General features: G+C 50.1%; 1 protein-coding gene across 1 annotated transcript in view; it reads right to left on the bottom strand.

Annotated features, from left to right (window-relative positions):
* LOC107123464 (tripartite motif-containing protein 55-like) overlaps positions 1–19175 on the bottom strand; it is a 43652-nt gene extending 24477 nt beyond the window's left edge. Inside the window, exons 1-3 of the mRNA XM_015426714.1 lie at positions 18985–19175; positions 14940–14956; positions 5738–5891 (exon numbers count right to left, since the gene is read on the bottom strand). Of these exons, the coding sequence (XP_015282200.1) occupies positions 5738–5891; positions 14940–14956; positions 18985–19175 (362 nt within the window). The remainder of the gene's footprint in view (positions 1–5737; positions 5892–14939; positions 14957–18984) is intronic.
* Between the last annotated feature and the right edge of the window lie 266 nt (positions 19176–19441).

The raw sequence follows: 19441 nt of genomic DNA, 5'->3' as shown, positions 1-19441 counted from the left end.
AATCAAAAGCATTATTATTATTATTATTATTATTATTATTATTATTATTATTATTATTATTATTATCTTCTAGCATTCGCTCCCCATTTTCTCAAATGGGAGGGGAAAGTGCAGCTCAAAACCAGATTCAAATACCCTGGGGCAACACCACACTGACTGCAGAGTCACCCTCGAATGACCATAAAAGGGCCATAAATCTATGCAGAAGGGTTTTTTTTAGCTTTAGCTTTAACTTTAGCACGTCTGCTTGCTTGACTGTGTATTTTTTGTTGGTCAGTCGCACAGTCGAGTCCGACTCTTCGCAACCCCATGGACCAGATCACGCCAGGCCTTCCGGTCTTCTGCCGGCCCCTGAAGTGCTCCATTTCATGTTCGTTGCCTCTATGACACTGTCTAACCATCTCATCCTTTGCCGTCCCCGTCTTCTTTGATCTTCAATCTTTCCCAGCATCAGGTCTTCTCCAGCTCCCACCCAGCACTATTCTGTAGCCACAACTTGGATGAGAAACAGAGGAACATTTTCAGTTTTCATGCAGTTTGCACCATGAAAGTACACATTCTGACACAAAAACTGAAACTTGGGAAATTTGGCTCAGCCTGAACCTTACAACTATGAAAATAGACATGAGTCAGAAATGCATACCATGCTGCTACCACACAGGGTAAGTAACAAAGCCTGCCACATGAGTTTCTGGGGAAATGGAGCAGAGGTCCATCAGTGGCTATTAGCCACAAGGTGGGGCAAGGGATGCTCGGTATTCTTGGTGCTTGGGGGGGGGCAACAGTGGGAGGGCTTCTAATGTCCTGGCCCCACTGCTGGACCTCCTGATGGCCCCTGGTATTTTTGGCCACCGTGTGACAGAGTGTTGGACTGGCGGGACCATTGGCCTGATCCAACATTGGCTTCTCTTATGTTCGTATAAGAGGGAATTAGATAAAGATATGGAGTAGAGGTCCATCAGTGGCTATTAGCCACAAGGTATAGAGAGGAACTCTCAGGCTGGGGCAAGTGATGCTCTGTCTTCTTGGTGCTTGGGGGGGGGCAACAGTGGGAGGGCTTCTAGTGTCCTGGCCCCACTGATGGACCTCCTGATGGCACCTGGTATTCTTGGCCACAGTGAGACACAGTGTATTGGACTGGATGAGCCATTGGCTGATCCAACGTTGGCTTCTCTTATGTCACCTTTAATTGTAGCCCCTAAATCAACACCTCAGGGTCCATATAGGGTTGCCTGGTTACCCTGACTAACAGTTGGGGGATGGGGGTATTTCAGGGGAATGCCGAAGGTGTGCAACGCAGAGGGCAATTTTTGTTCCAACGTGGGTTTGCTAAAACAACGGAGGGAAAAGCCAGTGCAGAATCAGCCAGGATAGCCTTAGGTTGGAAGTGACTTGGCAGTTCACACACACAGCCGGTGCCCCGAGACTCCTCTTTATTTCACAAAAGACCGAATACTTTTAGAATCAGGTCTAGGACCCAAAAACTTGAAAGTCTGTAAGGGTGAGCATCATTTTTTTTTGCAGCACACAGAGTCCTCTAGTGGCCAGTTGAAATATTTCATAGCTGGGTCTGACCTTCATAGAATCATAGAATGTTAGCATTGGAAGGGACCTTGCAGGTCATCTAGTCCAACCCCCTGCACTCTGCAGGAGCATAGCCGAAACACAGCCCTACAACATACCTGAAAGATGGTCGTCCAGCCTTCGCTTGAGAACGTCCAGCGAAGGAGCATCCACCACTTCCCGAGGCAGACTGTTCCACTGCTCAACCACACTTACAGTTAGGAAGTTTCTCCTGATATTTAGCCAGTAACGACTCCCTTGTAATTTCCACCCGTTAGGTCTAGTCTTGCAATCCGGAGCAAGAGAGAATAGATCTGCTCCCTCTTCTACATGACAGCCCTTCAAACACTTGAAGACTGTAATCATGTCCCCTCTGAGCCTTCTCTTTCCCAGGCTAAACAGACCCAGCTCTTTCAGCCTTTCCTCATAAGATGTGGGTTCCAACCCTCTCACCATCCTGGTTGCCCTCCTCCTCCTCCTCCTCCTCCTCTTCTTCTTAGAATCATAGAATGTTAGAGTTGGAAGGGACCTTGGAGGTCATCTAGTCCAACCCCTGCACTCTGCAGGAGCACAGCCGAAAGAGAGCCCTACATACCTACAACATACCCGAAAGATGGTCGTCCAGCCTCCGTTTGAAAACGTCCAGTGAAGGAGCATCCACCACCTCCCGAGGCAGACTGCTCAACCACTCTGACAGTTAGGACGTTTCTCCTGATACTTAGCCGGTAACGACTCCCTTGTCATTTCCACCCATTAGATCTAGTCTTGCAATCCGGAGCAAGAGAGAATAGATCTGCTCCGTCTTCTACATGACAATCATGTCCCCTCTAAGCCTTCTCTTTCCCAGGCGAAACAGACCCCACTCTTTCAGCCTTTCCTCATTAACCAGAGGATTTTTTATTTAGTTATTTTGGCCACCGAGTCACAGTCAGCTTAGGGTGACCCCGTAGGGTTTTCAAGGTGAGATACATTCAGAGGTGGTTCGCTCTTGCCTGTCTCTGTGGAGGAACCCCGGACTTCCTCGGTGGTCTCCTATCCCAGTAGTGACCCAGGGCCGGCCCTGCTTAGCACCCGAGATCTGATAGAATCAGGCTCCCCTGGACTATCCAAGTCAGGGCTCAGAAGGGATAGTCTGATCCCATCTGATCTCGGAAGCAAAACATTGGTCGTCCTGGTTAGTACTTGGATGATTTATTTATTTATTTTATTTTATAAATTCAATTTATAGCCCTCCCTCCCCGCAAAGCGGGCTCAGGGTGGCTTACAATCAGGCACAAGCCAGCGCATAAAACATATTTAAAACCATTTAAAAACATTCTACAATATTACAGTATTAAGTGCTCAGATGTTCCAAATTGATCTTCTATAAAGATGAGATATCACTGCTGCTCTACCGCCTCAGTGTCGTCTTTTCCACATGATACCATCGTTCTCTCTTCCAGGGCCAGATAATTATGGTACAGTAGTGGCGGCTCCTACTCAAACGCCTGGCGGAAGAGCTCCATCTTGCAGGCCCTGCGGAACTGTGCTAGGTCCCGCAGGGCCCGGATCTCCACCGGGAGCTCGTTCCACCAGGTAGGAGCCGCCACCGAAAAAGCCCTGGCCCTGGTAGCGGCCAGCCTGGCCTCCTTTGGGCTTGGCATTGCCAGGAGATGTTGCGTCCCCGACCGTAGTGCCCGTGGGGGAACATATGATGAAAAAGAGAAGACTAGGTTAGATTTATACCCTGCCCTTCACAACACGGAGGAGTCTCAGAGCCGCTTGCAATCTCCTTTTCCTTCCCCTCGCCACAACAGGCACCCTGTGAGGCAGGTGGGGCTGGGAGAGCTCTTTCCAGAACTGCCCTTGAGAGAACAGCTCTGAGAGAACTTGTGGCTGACCCAAGGTCACACCAGCAGCTGCATGTGGAGGAGTGGGGGATCAAACCCGGTTCTCCCAGGTTAGAGTCTGCGCTCTGAACCACCACACCAAACTGGACACCAAGGAAGAGACCACCAAGGAAGCCCAGGGCAGAGGCAGGCAATGGCAAACCGCTCCTGTTAGTCTTTCGCCTTGAAAATCCGACAGGGTCACCAATGTTCCCTCTAAGCTATGGAGTCTTGTGAGCAAAAATTCTACTTTGTGAGCTACTGACATTTAAAGTTGTGGGTGAGCGATTTGGCTACTGCACAAATCAGTTTGCTCTGGAGCCATCCCTTCCTGAGCGAAGACAAAAATGTGCGAGCCGGAGGCTAAAAAACTGTGAGCTAGCTCACACTAACTCAGCTTAGAGGAAACCCTGGTCACCAGGGTCGCCGTCATTGTGCCGCCACCGAGTTGCCATCTTCGATGGTGGATTAGACCTATAAGTGAGCCGGTCCTGTGAAGACGCCGAGATGACCGAAGAACTTACGTTGTCAGGCTAAGTTGATCAATGGAAGCCATCTTGGAGTGATAAGATTTAACATCAAGAGCACCGCACTTTATCTATTGATTGTTTTTATGCTGTTTTAATTGTTTGTTATGGCATTTGCCTCTGTTGCTAGCCGCCCTGAGCCCATTTGCGGAGGGCGAATATAAATCTAACAAATAAATAAATAAATCTGGTAAATAAATAAACCAGCTGCAATTTGACAGCCCTCCCCGCAGCCATCAGCCTTGTTACTTTGGGGTGAAGACTGGAGGGATTTCGCACAGGATGGACGCTCCCCGTCACTGTTGAAATCCTTTCGCTACTGAAGTGATCTCCTTTCTGTAAGAACAGCGCCAGTTTCTCGTCCCCATAAAGACGATTATACAGGAACGGCTTTGGGAACAACAGGCCAGTTGAAGGGAAAGGAAACTGGGAGAGATGAGAAAGAAGAAGCGACGGAGGGAGAGCACACAGCCCCACACCTATCCACGCGAGACTAGGCTGGCGGCCAGTTTGTTATTTCAAGGAACTGGTCCGGACCTGTTGCAGACATATTGAACACATGTGAAGCTGCTTGGTACCAAAACAGGCCCTTGGTCCATTAAGGTCAGTCTTGTCTACTCAGACCAGCAGCGGCTCTCCAGGGTCTCAGACGGAGGTCTTTCCCATCATCTCCTGCCTGGTCCTTTTAACTGGAGATGCCGGGGATTGAACCTGGGACCTTCTGCATGCCAAGCAGATGCTCTCCCACTGAGCCACAGCCCTTCTTTACAGCTCTCCAGGGTCTCAGGCGGAGATCTTTCCCATCATCTCCTGCCTGGTCCTTTTAACTGGAGATGCCGGGGATTGAACCTGGGACCTTCTGCATGCCAAGCAGAGGCTCGTCCACTGAGCCACAGCCCCTTGACACAGCTCTCCAGGGTCTCAGGCGGAGGTCTTTCACATCACCTCCTGCCTGGTCCTTTCACCTGGAGATGTCAGTACTCAGACCAGCAGCTGCTCTCCAGGGTCTCAGGCGGAGATCTTTCCCATCATCTCCTGCCTGATCCTTTTATTAACTGGAGATGCCGGGGATTGGGATTGAACCAGGGACTTTCTGCATGCTAAGCAGAGGATCTTCCACTGAGCCACAGCCCCTCCCCACAACTCTCCACAGTCTAAGGCTGAGGTCTTTCACATCACCGACTTCCTGATCCTTTTAATTGGAGATGCCCGGGGATTGAACCGGGGACCTTCTGCATGCTAAGCAGAGGTTCTTCCACTGAGCCACAGCCCCTCCCCACAACTCTCCACAGTCTAAGGCTGAGGTCTTTCACATCACCGACTTCCTGATCCTTTTAATTGGAGATGCCCGGGGATTGAACCGGGGACCTTCTGCATGCTAAGCAGAGGTTCTTCCACTGAGCCACAGCCCCTCCCCACAACTCTCCACAGTCTAAGGCTGAGGTCTTTCACATCACCGACTTCCTGATCCTTTTAATTGGAGATGCCCGGGGATTGAACCGGGGACCTTCTCCATGCAGAGCAGATGCTCTTCCACTGAGCCAAGCCTCCTCCTCAATGAAGCTGCCTTAGATTAGACCATTGATCCATCAAGGTCAGCATTGTCTACTGAGCGATGATCTAGAGTCTCAGGCAGAGGTCTTTCACATTACCCACTGCCTGATCCTTTTAATTGGAGATGCCGGGGATTGAATTTGGGACTTTCTGTCTGCCAAGCAGAGGCTCTATACCACTGAGCCACAGCCCCTCCCCAAGGCAACCAATAGTGAGACAACACACCTATCAGGTCCGCTTGCCGACGCTTGCTTGTAGATGTCAATGATGTTCTCGACCAGGAGATTGCGTTGCAGCCCGTAGATGCCGTGTCTGTCCAGGACCACTTCGTGGCGGCAGGATGGGCAGCGAAACCTCCCAGCAGATCCCAAGGTTGTCCCTCGAGACTGAAAGACACAAAAGTTGGCTTTATGTTAGGGCTGGGCTAGTGTCTGAGCGGTGGCTCAAGTGGTTAAGATGCTGAGCTGCAGACCGGAAGGTCTGTAGTTCGGCAGTTCAAGACCCAAGTGCCGCGTGACGGAGTGAGCTCCCGTCTCTGGCCCCAACTCCTGCCAACCTAGCAGTTCGAAAGCAAGAAATTGCAAGTAGGTAAAAAGGTACCGCTTCGGTGGGAAGGTAACAGCGTTCCGTGCACCTCGGCGTCTAGTCACGCTGGCCACACGACCACGGAGAAGTCTTCGGACAGCACTGGCTCTTCGGCTTGGAAACGGAGATGAGCACTGCATCCCTAGAGTCGGATTCGACTGGATTTCAGGCAAGGGAAATCTTTACCTTTACCTAAGGCACTGCTGGACTCTTGCTGTTTTCTAGCCAATAGGCTAAATGCAAACACTTCCTGCAGAAAGTCCCGTCTGACACATTTACATCCCCAAAATCTCTTCTTTCCTTCCTTCACTTTATACCCACAACAACACTGCCATGGTAGGTTAGGATGAAAGGCAATGATAAGGCCAAAGTCACCCGGCCAGCTTCCGTGGCTGAGTGGAGATTTGAAAGGCGCTTTGACACATACACAATAACACGCTTTCAATCTGCTTTCAATGTGCTTTGCCACTGGATTTTACTGTGTGAAGCGCCAGAATCCACTTGCAAACGGTCGCTGAGGTGGATTGACATGGCATTATTTAGCATGCATGAAAGCGCCCATCTCCCCATACCCAGTCTGACCCCCCTAACCACTTCACAACACTACCTTTGATCCACTCAGAAGGAAGGCATCTGATTCATCCCATACTTCAGAGCTGTTCTCTCAGCAGCAGTCCTCGAAAGAGCTCTCTCAGCCCCACCTACCTCATCATAGGGTGTCTGTTGTGGGGAGGGGAAGGGAAAGGAGATTGTAAGCTACTGTGAGACTCCCTTTGGGTAGTCAAGGGTGGAGTATAAATCCAGTTCTTCTTCTTCTGATAACACATTTCCCCAGCCTATTAGCCAGGTCTCTTTCTTGCTCTGTTTTGTTAGCGTGATCTTTCTTCCAGTATATCATTTGTCAAGCTAGATAGCTGTTTGAGAAAGAACAGGTCAAGGAGTATTTGGAAACCAAAGGCTGAAAGAGGATTGTCAAAGCATCGCTGGGAGGTGCTGTTTTGCCAAAGGCGTCAAGGTTTTTGACCTAGCAATGCGCCCAGAGCAGCAGCTTGACCTCCACTTATGCTACTTTGTGCAACTTTAGAGTGGGTTAAGGCACAGCCCAGCTTGCTCTGAATATTGCAGATGTCACATTTCTTCAAGGGAGGGGCTACGGCTCGCGGCAGAGCCTCTGCTTGGCATGCAGACGGTTCCAAGTCCGGTTCCCAGCATCTCTAGGGTGTAGATGATTGGAAAGACCTAGATCTGAGACCCTGGCAGAGCGGCTGCCAGTCTGAGTAGACAATATGGACCCTGATGGACCAGTGGTCTGATTCAGTAGGAGGCAGCTTCATGTGTGTGAGAGAGATGCATGGGTGGGGCTCAAACTGAGACCCAGTCTGGCGTAGTGGTCATCTAGTGGTGTAGTGGTAATCTAGGAGAACCGGGTTTGATTCCCCACTCCTCCACTTGCACCTGGCTGGATGACCTTGGGCAAGCCGTAGTTCTGATAACAGCTGTCCTTGAAAAAGAGCAGTTTCTGTCAGAGCTCTCTCAGCCCCACCTACCTCACAGGGTGTCTGTTGTGGGGAGGGGAAGGGAAAGGAGTTTGTAAGCCGCTCTGAGACACCTTTGGGTAGTGAAGGGCAGGGTGTAAATCCAATCTCTTCTCTTCTTCTCTTCTTCTTCTTCAATAATACTTGGCTCCAGGGGTCATTTCGCAGAAAAAGAGGTGCAGGAGCTCATTAGCATAACTCATTAGCATAACTTATTTGCATATGCCACACCCCCTGACATCACTGGAAGGGTGTCAGAAGGCAACACCCACCGCTCAGGCTCCACTGGACTGTTTTGGATTGCCAGCTATTGGGGCGGGGGAGGGGGAACGTGCAGATCTGTCCTGGCAGAGGAGGGAGAGCTTGTGCCTGAATAAAACTTGGTCTTAAAGGGGCCACTGGACTGTTTTGGGCCGGGGGGCTGGGGGGTGGGCTCTGCAGCTTACCTGGCTGCATCTTGCTCTGACTGAGGGCTGCTGGGAGCAGAGGGCGGGGCTTGTTGCATGTGCCCGCCCCCTGGGCTCTTTACTGCCGGAGCTCTGCTCCTGTGCGCTCCTGCAGGAAATGACCCCTGCTTGGCTCCACCTGACGCCCTGGGCCCTGGTGGCAGCCCCGCTTCAGGGTATCCTGACATTGGTCCTCAGCGATCCGCGCTGCACCGGCGTCGCCAGGATGTGACGCTATGCGTCGCCCTGGCAACGGGACTCCAAACAGCCCCGTTGCCAGGGCGACGCATAGCGTCACATCCTGGCGACGCCGGTGCAGCGCGGATTGCTGTCCCCCGCGGCAGCGATCCTGCGAACACGCGCGGATCCCCCGCCGCCGTTTGGGAACCCTAGCCTCCACCCTAGTAACAGGCAAAACTCATATTGCTCCAGTTTGCCCAGGGCAGCCCACGAACTGCCTCTCCCTGTTAAGAGGGCCCGTGGCTCAGTGACAAAACATCTGCTTGGCATGCAGAAGGTCCCAGGTTCAATCTCTGGCATCTCCAGGTAAAAGGAGCAGAAATTGTAATTTATTGTTTTATATTATGTGTTTTACTGTTATAATCTTGGCACATAGTGCCCCTGTAAGCCGCCCTGAGCCTTCGGGGTAGGCCGGGATATAAATCCAAACATAAATAAAAATAAATAAATATAAACAAATAAGAATTTCTACTGTAAATGCCTTTTTTCCAATCATTTAAAAACATTTTTTAAATGTGTGCACTCCTTTAAGCAGAGTGGGGTGCTGTAGACTAATTCCCGCACTAAGCAAGGGGGTTGGAGTAGGTGACCTCTAGGATCCCTTCTAACTCTGTGTCTCCTTTAAGAGAGTCTTTCTGCCTAAGCGTTAGCTTTCTCGACTATAGAAGTCATCACTCCCAGCTGCCGGCTTGTTGTCAGAACTGTTGCTTAGGCTGGCAGAGGTGATTAACTTGCAGCAGTTGGAAAGTGGTTGACCGCTTGCAATTTAGAGATCGATCCTGGTAACGGCTTTCTGTTGGCTAAATAGCTTTTCATTCTGCACTGGGAACTTCAGCCCCACCAGGAAAAAAATTGCCCCACAAGCCACAAAATCCTGCCTTCGGGCCCGCTTGGCTAATATTTGGAAGGGTGACCTCCAAGGAATACCAGGGCTGTGTTGTAGAGGCAGGCGATGGCAAACCACTTCTGAAACTTCTCTTGCCTCAGAAACAAGTCTAGCTTGCCATCTAGTGGTGCATAATGTTAAAAGAGTTAGAATTTCTGGCTGCCAGACAGGATCTCCTGGCTATTCTACACACAATGCCATACGATAATAATAATGTAGACAATACTGACCATGATGGACCCAGGGTCTGATTCACTAGGAGCCAGATTCATGTATTCATGTGTCCTTTCCTAGTCAGGTACGATGCAGGCATGACTTTGAAACCTGACCGGAACGGGAGCATACCGGAGGATGCTGTGTGCACAGGGGAAGACTGGTTCTTCAAGAGCCAGTTTGGTGTAGTGGTTAAGTGTGCGGTTTGGTGTAGTGGTTAGGTGTGGAGTTTGGTGTAGTGGTTAAGTGTGCGGACTCTAATCTGGGAGAACTGGGTTTGATTCCCCACTCCTCCACTTGCACCTGCTGATGTGACCTTGGGTCAGTCCCAAGCTCTGGCACAGCTGTCCTTGAAAAAGAGCAGTTTGTGTCAGAGTTCTCTCAGCCCCATCCACCTCACGGGGTGTCTGTTGTGGGGCAGGGAAGGGAAAGGAGTTTGTAAGCCGCTCTGAGACTCCAAGTGAAGGGCGGGGTATAAATCCAATCTCCTCTTCTTCACTGAGAAAATTCCTGGTGAGCCAGTGACCTGGATGTAGAGTTGCCAACCAGCGTTCCCTCTAAGCTGAGTTAGTGTGAGCTAGCTCACATTTTTTAGCCTCTGGCTCACCCATTTTTGTCTCAGCTCAGGAAGGAGGGCTCCAGAGCAAACCTGTATCTGAGGGCGTGTGCTTGCACACGAAAGCTTATACCGAGAATTAAACTGTGTCAGTCTTAAAGGTGCCACTGGACTCAAACTCTGTTCTATTAAAAAAATTAGGCATTGGAGTATGGATTTTTTAAAACGTTAAAGCAGTTTGCATATATAATAATTTCAGGGTTGTATGTCGTGTGTTTGCATAATCTGTTATAAGTGCAAGAGACCAAAGTCGGAGCTCAGCGGCACCTTTAAGACCAACAAAGTTTTATTCAAGGTATAAGCTATCATGTGCGCGCACACTTCCTCAGATACAATGAAATGGAAATAGAAATAACAGTCATACATATAGCGGGCGGGCAATAGATTAGCATTCAGAATAATGAAGGTGTTTTTAACAGATTAAAAGAATAATAAGCTTAGTATATATGGCTATCATCCATTTGGATTCAACGGGGGGTACATAGCATAGCATGACTAACACGGCTACCTTCTTGGATCTATGTTATAAGTGCAGACATCAGAGAACTGCATAAGGTAAAGGTAAAGGTTTCCCTTGCTCGAAAGCCAGTGAGATCCAACCCTAGGTGGTGGTGCCCATCTCCGTTTCCAATCCGAAGAGCCAGCGCTGTCCGAAGACTTCTCCGTGGTCATGTGGCCGGCATGCCTAAACGCCGAGGCGCACGGAACCCTATTTCCCACCAAAGCGGTACCTATTGATCTACTTGCAGTTTCTTGCTTTCGAACTGCTCGGTTGGCAGGAGCTGGGGCTAGAGACGGGCGCTCACCCCGTCTTGCGGCACTCGGGTCTCGAACTGCTGAACTACAGACCTTCTGGTCTGCAACTAAGCATCTTAACCTCTGAGCCACTGTGGCCCCAGAGAACTGCATAGATGTGCAATGTTTTGGGTTTTCCCCCCCGCCAAGTCCCAGCCGATTGATGGCGACCCCTAGTGGGGTTTTCAAGTCAGGTGGCATTCAGAGGCGGTTTCCCATGCCTTGCTTCTGTGTAGCTACCCTGGACTTCCTCGGTGGTCTCCCATCCCAATGGTGTCCAAGGTCAACCTTGCTTAGCTTCTGAGATCTGACAGAATTGAGCCAGCCTGGGGAATCCAGGTCAGGGCATCTGTGCAATTAGGTAAAAGTAAAGGTAAAGGTTCCCTTGCTCGAAAGCCAGTTGAATCCGACTCTAGGGTTGCGGTGCTCATCTCCGTTTCCAAGCCGAAGAGCCAGCGCTGTCCGAAGACGTTTCCGTGGTCATGTGGCCGGCATGACTAAACACCAAGACTCATGGAACGCTGTCACCTTCCCACCGAAGTGGTACCTATTTATCTACTTGCAGTTTCTTGCTTTCGAACTGCTAGGTTGGCAGGAGCTGGAACTAGAGACGGGAGCTCACTCCGTCATGCGGCACACCCGGGTCTCGAACAACAAGTTAATGTTTCTGGAATTCTATATAATGATTAATAGCCATTTCTTGAATTTCTCTTTATTCAGGCAGATATGTAGGTGTAATTGATTGTAGCTTTTGTATGAAGAACATGGTCGACCACATCCAATGAACTTTAAGCGAATGGTAAGCAAGAAGCAGACTTTATAAGCATAATGTATATCACCTTCTCTTGGGTTTTTAGTGGGTTTTCTTTACGTTCTCCCATCATTTGTAGTCCCCTCCCTAAATTTCGTTGTAGTTTTTTGAAAATGCAAATTAAAAAAAATCCCCTATGGGGGGCCAAAAAAAAGAAAAGGTACAAGATGATAACATTTGAAGCTTTCCCCTCCTCCAGTTTGGTGTAGTGGTTAAGTGCATGGACTCTAATCTGGGAGAACCGGGTTTGATTCCCCACTCCTCCACTTGCACCTGCTGATGTGACCTTCGGTCAGTCACAAGCTCTGGCACAGCTGTCCTTGAAAAAAGAGCAGTTTGTGTCAGAGTTCTCTCAGCCCCACCCACCTCACAGGGTGTCTGTTGAGGGGAAGGGAAAGGAGTTTGTAAGCCACTCTGAGACTCCAAGTGAAGGGCAGGGTATAAATCCAATCTCTTCTCTTCTTCTTCTCTTCTCCATTTACCGTAAATATTTCTTGAAATAACACCCTCAAAAGCTGTGCTCATTTAGAGGAACTAACAGGTGGAATTCACTGCCGCAGCAAGTGGTGGCAGCTACAAGCATAAAAAAAGAGAAAGAAAGCAGGTGCTCAAGGTGGAATTTGAAAAACCCTGTAGAAGATCCAGTGAAGAGGTTTTGCTGTGAAACACGTAAGGATCTATAAAGCTCTAATAAATACTTTTTTTTTACCTTGCACCTGCTTTTTTCTTTATTTTTCCTGCCTACTGGTGCAGCCATTTGTTTCTCCAGCTACAAACACAGACAGCTTCAAGAGGGGGTTGGAGAAACATCTGGAGCAGAGGTCCATCAGTGGCTATTAAGCCACAAGGTATAGATGGGACTCTCTGTCTGGGGTAGTGATGCTCTGTATTCTTGGTGCTTGGGGGGGGGGGAAGAGTGGGAGGGCTTCTGGAGTTCTGGCCCCACTGGTGGACCTCCTGATGGCACCTGGTATTTTTGGCCACTGTGTGACACAGAGTATTGGACTGGGTGGACCAGTGGCCTGGTCGAACATTGGCGTCTCTTATGTTCTTATGTCTGGGGTGGTAATGCTCTGTATTCATGGTGCTTGGGGGGGGGAAGTGTGGGGAGGGCTTCTGGAGTTCTGGCCCCACTGGTAGACCTCCTGATGGCACCTGGTATTTTTGGCCACTGTGTAACACAGAGTGGTGGATTGGATGGGCCACTGGCTTGATCCAACATGGCTTCTCTGATGTTCTTATGTCTGGGGTGGTAATGCTCTGTATTCATGGTGCTTGGGGGGGGCAACAGTGGGAGGGCTTCTAGTGTCCTGGCCCCACTGGTGGACCTCCTGAGGCCACCTGGAATTTTTGGCCACTGTGTGACACAGAGTATTGGACTGGATGGGCCATTGGCCTGATCCAGCATGGCTTCCGTTATGTTCTTATATGGAGTGGAGGTCCATGAGTGGCTATTAGTCACAAGGTATAGAGGGAACACTCTGTCTGGGGTAGTGATGCTCTGTCTTCTTGGTGCTTGGGGGAGGGGGCAACAGTGGGAGGGCTTCTGGAGTTCTGGCCCTGCTGGGGGACCCCCTGATGGCGCCTGGTATTTTTGGCCACAGTGTAACACAGAGTCTTGGACTGGATGGGTCATTGGCTTGATCTAACGTGGCTTCTCTTATGTTCTTATTACGAGAAAAGCAAGTCTTAGAAAACAGTAATTTATGCTCCTTCTTTAGGTCAGTACACGTGGCGTTACGAAGATCGTACCCCGCCCCCCAGGGGAGGCGCTGACCAAGAGGCTAGCTAGCTCTTTACGTTGCTGGAGGAAAGGAGAAGATTACATTCTAGCTAGAAACCAAAGGCCGGACTCTCAGGGTAAACACAAGACACTTAATAGCAGGAAAGCAGGTGTGGAACTTCCCCTGGGAGAACAGAAGGATTAGAAATTAGAACATGCGCAACTCCTCAGTTATCTGGAGCAGACCAAAAGCGTCCTACGGAAGGAATTCTGGCCCTGCCAGAAGAAGAAACAAATCTTCTTGGAGAAATGTTACGGATGTCGTATTTTCCATCCAAATGCTTTGGCTTTCCCCTCCAATTAGAGTTACGAACAAAGTCTCACGTTACGGACAGGAACAAATCAGCAATAAGGAGACATTGATCAATAGCAATGGCAGTTCAGGAATCAATTAAGGTCAATCAGGGCTATTTTTGGGCAGGAACGCACAGGAACAGAGTTCTGGCGGGCTCCCAAGTTGGCCATACCCAGCAGGAACTCATTAGCATAACAGGCCACACCCAACAGCAGGAACTCATTAGGATTGGCTACATTAGAGGTGTGTGGCCTAACATGCAAAGGAGTTCCTGCTACAACAAACAAGGTCAACAGAATAACAAGCAAAAGGTGGGTGTGGCTGGATGACCACACTTCTGGTAACATGGGGGTGCAGCCTAATGTGCTAATGAGCTGTGCTGTCATGGGTGTGGCCTAATATGCTAATGTGTTTCTGTGGTTGGGTGTGGTTTATTATGCTAATGAGTTCCTGCTGGGCTTTTTCTACAAAAAGAGCCCTGAATTGCTCCCGAGGTCCCGCCCCAGCCTCCCGCCTCAAATCTCCAGGTAGGGTTGCCAGACTCGTGGTGGGCCTGGAGATCCCAAATTACAGGCTGGAGATCTCCAGGCCTGCTCAGAGGCCAAGGCCTTCATAAGAATGTAAGAAGAGCCCTGCTGGATCAGACCAGTGGTCCATCTAGTCCAGCCTCCTGTCTCACACAGTGGCCAACTAGTTCCTCTGGAGGGCCAAGAACAGGGCAGAGAGGCCGAGGCCTTCCCTTGAGAAGAACACAAGAAGAGCCCTGCTGGATCAGACCAGTGGTCCATCTAGTCCAGCCTCCTGTCTCACACAGTGGCCAACTAGTTCCTCTGGAGGGCCAAGAACAGGGCAGAGAGGCCGAGGCCTTCCCTTGAGAAGAACACAAGAAGAGCCCTGCTGGATCAGAGCAGTGGTCCCTCTAGTCCACCATCCTGTCTTACACAGCGGCCTCTGGAGGGCCAACCACAGGGCACAGAGGCTGAGGCCTTCGTATCAACACCAGAAGAGCCCTGCAGGATCAGACCAGTAGTCCATCAGCAACAACGCATAGAGGCCAAAGTCTTCCCTGATGTTGCTTTCTGGCACTGGGATTCAGAAGTTTACTGCATCTGTCCATGGAGGTTCTGTTTAGTCACCATGGCTAGTAGCCACTCTTAGACCTATCCTCCATGAATCTGTCTAGTCCCCTTTTAAAGCCATCTATGGCTGTGGCCATCACCACCTCCTCTGGCAGGTAGTGTCAAAGTCTGAACTCATTCATCCTGGACAAGCTTATGATCCTTTAGAAAGTTTCCACTGCATTTCCTTTTAGAAAGTTTCCCACTGGCTTTGCCCATTGCAAGGCTGGTAGCAGCCAAACCGTGTTTGGTGGAGTGGTTAAGAGTGTGGACTCTAATCTGGGGGAACCGGGTTTGATTCCCCACTCCTCCACGTGCAGCTGCTGGGTGACCTTTGGTCACTCACAAGTTCTTCCAGAGCTATTCTCTCAAGAGCAGTTCTCAAAATTCTCTTAGCCCCACCTACTTCATGAGGTGTCTGTTGTGGGGAGGAGAAGGGAAAGGAGATTGTAAGATGCTCTGAGACTCCTTCGGGAAGTGAAGGGTGCGGTATAAATCCCATTTTCTCCTCCTCCTCCTCCTCCTTCTTTCTTCTCTAACTTGCTACAACCAGGGTCATGGTCGCGACGCAGAGGCCAGCAATGGCAAACTACCTCCAAAGGGGAGCGGTGGCACAGTGGGTATATCCCACTGGCTTAACATCCGAACTGTGTTAGTTCGAGCCCCGCGCTGGTGTGAGCAGTCAGCCTGTTGTCCCCAGCTCATCGTCCACCCAGCGATTCGAAAGCTTCAGCAAGTAGATAAAATGGGAACCACTCCTTAGAGAGGGTGGGCACACCAATCCCCCTTGTGGGAGAGTGTTAGCTGACGGTGGGGACTTCCTGGTCGAGGTTGGAAAAAGGCGAAAGAACTTCTCGGCTACAAATTCCCTGCAGTGGATGTCTCCAGCCAGGCGGTGGCAGTGTGGCGATGTGACATACAGATCCTGAAGCCTGGTCGACAAGCAGCCGTTCGGAAAATGACTGAGCCAAGCCAGAAGATGTTTACACCGTGCAGTGACAGCGTGTGCAATTAAAAATGAATATATGTTGTCCTCCCTATCCCCTTTGATCATTGTTAGTCCCCTGTCTAATGTGTAACTGTACATCAAATTGAAAGTATTATTATTATTATTGTTATTATTATTATTATTATTAATAATAATAATAATAAATGTCTCTTGCCTTGAAAACCCCACGGGTTGCCTTGAGTCAGCAATAACCTGATGGCACTTTCTGCCACAACAACCGGGTCTAGTCCCTGGATCAGAGACCTGTGCTGAGCAGAGAGTTTTGTGTGTCCATACACAGACACACATCGGAGGCTAAGCTACTGATTGTGAGGCCAGAGGCGGCCCTCCCCAATTCCTTCCTCCCTCAAAGGTGCCATTTCCTTTTCTCAATGAATTGCCATTGCCGCCTCTTATTTAGAAGAGGAGAAGAAGAGATTGGATTTATACCCTGCCCTTCGCTACCCAAAGGAGTCTCAGAGCAGTTTACAAACTCCCTTCCCTTCCCCTCCCCACAACAGACACCCTGTGAGGTCAGTGGGGCTGAGAGAGCTCTGACAGAAACTGCTCTTTTTCAAGAACAGCTCTGACAGAAGTTATGACTGACCCAAGGTCATCCAGCAGGTGCAAGTGGAGGAGTGGGGAATCAAACCTGGTTCTCCCAGATTAGAGTCTGTGCACTTAACCACTAAACCAAACTGGCTCTCAAGAGACGAAGAAGGGGGCATACTTGGGGAAATCAGACCATTCCTCCTGTTGAATTAAGTTTCAAGGGAGGGTGGGTAAATTTATCCCCCTCCTATATGTGCGGCTGGCTAGTCCCATGCGGGGTTCAGCTTCTTAATATGACAGATAGGGAATGAATACAGAAATTACGGACCCTCCGAATGCTAGGCCTTGAATTACCCAAAGCAACTAGGTAACAGCAAAAATAACGGTCTCTGGACCTCATAGACCGACAAGATTTTATTCCAGAATAAACTTTTAATGACTACAGCCCACTCCTAGCCCATGAAAGTTTACGACAGAATAAAATCATTTTATTATTCTTGCTGCCCCAAGACGCCTGTTCATAATAACCAGTAGATTTAGAGCAAGCAAACTACAGTTTGGTGTAGTGGTTCAGTGCGCGGACTCTAATCTGGGAGAACTGGGTTTGATTCCCCACTCCTCCACTTGCACCTGCTGGATGACCTTGGGCAAGACATAGTTCTGTCAGAGCTGTTCTTGAAAAAGAGCAGTTTCTGTCAAGAGCTCTCTCAGCCCCACCTACCTCACAGGGTGTCTGTTATGGGGAGGGGAAGGGAAAAGAGTTTGTAAGCCGCTCTGAGTCGCCTTCGGATAGTGAGGGGCAGCGTATAAATCCAATCTCCTCCTCCTCCTCCTCCTCCTCCTCCTCCTCCTCCTCCTCCTTCTTCTTCTTCTTAAAGGAACATAAGAATAAAAGATCATAAAAAGAGCCCCGCTGGATGAGACCAGTGGTCCTGTCCAATGCTCCCTCTAAGCTGTGGAGTCTTGTGAGCAATAACTCAACTTTGTGAGCGAATGGCATTAAAGTGGTGAGCAAGCGATCTGGCTGCTGCATAGATCAGTTTGCTCTGGAGCCATCCCTTCCCGAGCTAAGACAAAAACGTGAGAGCTGGAGTTGCCCCAGAGGGCCAACATTATGGAATAGAGGCTGAGGCCTTCCTCTAATATTACCTCTTAGCAGGGCTATTTTTGGGCAGGAACGCACAGGAACGGAGTTCCGGCTGGCTTCCAAGTTGGCCACGCCCAGCAAGAACTCATTAGCTTAGTAGGCCACACCCAACAGCAGGAACTCAGTAGGATTGGCTACATTAGGGATGTGTGGTCTAACATGCAAAGGAGTTCCTGCTACAAAAAAAGCCCTGGGTTTTGGCAACAAACAAGGTAAACAGAATAAAAAGCAAAAGGTGGGTGTGGCTGGATGAGCACACTTCTGGTAACATGGGGGTGTGGCCTAATATGCCAGTGAGCTGTGCTGTCAGGGGTGTGGCCTAATAGGCTAATAAGTTTCTGCTGTTGGGTGTGGCCTACTAAGCTAATGAGTTCCTGCTGGGCTTTTTCCACACAAAAAGCCCTGCCTCTTAGCATTGGGATTCAGGCAAGGGTGCCAACCTCCAGGACGTGCCTGGAGATCTCCCAGAATGAGATCTGCTCTCCAGACCACAGAAATCAATTCTCTCGGAGAGAATGGCTGCTTTGGAGGGTGGACTCTATGGCATTGTATCCCACTGAGGTCCCTTCCTAGACCTCACTTTCTCCAAGCTCCACCCCGAAATCTCCAGGAGTTCCCCAATCTGGAGTTGGCAGTCCTACAAACAGAGGTTTACCGCCTCTGGACACGGAGGTCCCCTTTAGTCACCATGGCTAGTAGCCACTCATAGACCTATCCCTCCATCGCATCACTCAGTTCGGTTAGCCTGCGGGACTCCCTGCCACAAGATGTTGCGATAGGTATAGGCGGCTTTACAAAAGAAGGAAAAGGACCTGTCTGGAAAACAGATCGATGGGATCTCTGTGTTCAGAGGTAGAAGAAGAAGAGGAGAGGAGAGGAGAGGAGATTGGATTTATACCCCGCTCTTCACCTCCCAAAGGAGTCCAAGAGTGGCTTACAATCTCCTTTCCCTTCCCCTCCCCACAACGGACACCCTGTGAGGTAGAAGAAGAAGAAGAAGAGGAGGAGATTGGATTTATACCCTGCCCTTCACCACCCAAAGGAGTCTCAGAGCGGCTTACAAACTCCTTTCCCTCCCCCTCCCCACAACAGACACCCTGTGAGGTAGAAGAAGAAGAAGAGGAGGAGGAGATTGGATTTATACCCTGCCCTTCACCACCCAAAGGAGTCTCAGAGCGGCTCACAATCTCCTTTCCCTTCCCCTCCCCACAACAGACACCCTGTGAGGTAGGTGGGGTTTGAGAGAGCTCTTCTGAGGACTGCTCATGAGAGAACAGCTCCGAGAGAGCTTGTGACTGACCCAAGGTCACCCCAGCAGCTGCCTGCGGAGGAGTGGGAAGTCAAACCCGGTTGTCCCAGATTAGAGTCTGCACTCCTAACCACTACACCAAACCGGTGTAGCGTCCAGGTTCAAGCGCAACCCACCTAGCGAGAAGACAAAGCTCACACTTTGGCTGCGTATTCTGGGGGGGGGGCGCTGCTCACCTGAAAGATGTCATTGGCGCATTTCCTGCAGAGGTTGTGCTGGCATGGCAGGATGACCACCGGCTTGGTGAACATCTCTAAGCAGATGGGGCAGATGAGCTGCCTCTCCAGGCTGTCCATCGTGGGGCAATCTCTGGGGCAGGAGCTGTATTCCATGTGGCTCGACATCACCGGGGAGCTGGGCTCCTGGACACAGCTCCTCGCTCGTCCCGGCCCCAGTCGCAGAATGCACAGCGGTGGGGGACAGGAGTCACTCATCAATACCACCTCGACATGGGACGGCAGCTGTCGGCCTGGCTTCCCCGGAGATCTGAGTCGGCCCTTCTCGGAAAGTTTAGGCACGCGGTGTTCAGATTCTGCGCTGCTCCAGAGACCGTCGCAGGCAGTGCAAGTCAGGAGGCTTGGATTTGGAGTGACGCTTCTGTGTGGATGTG

The sequence above is a fragment of the Gekko japonicus genome, unplaced genomic scaffold, assembly GCF_001447785.1.
Source record: "Gekko japonicus isolate JY-2015 unplaced genomic scaffold, Gekko_japonicus_V1.1 scaffold2977, whole genome shotgun sequence".
Lineage (NCBI taxonomy): Eukaryota > Metazoa > Chordata > Lepidosauria > Squamata > Gekkonidae > Gekko > Gekko japonicus.
The sequence above is the reverse complement of the archived record's forward strand: the minus strand, read 5'-3'. Positions and strand labels throughout refer to the sequence as shown.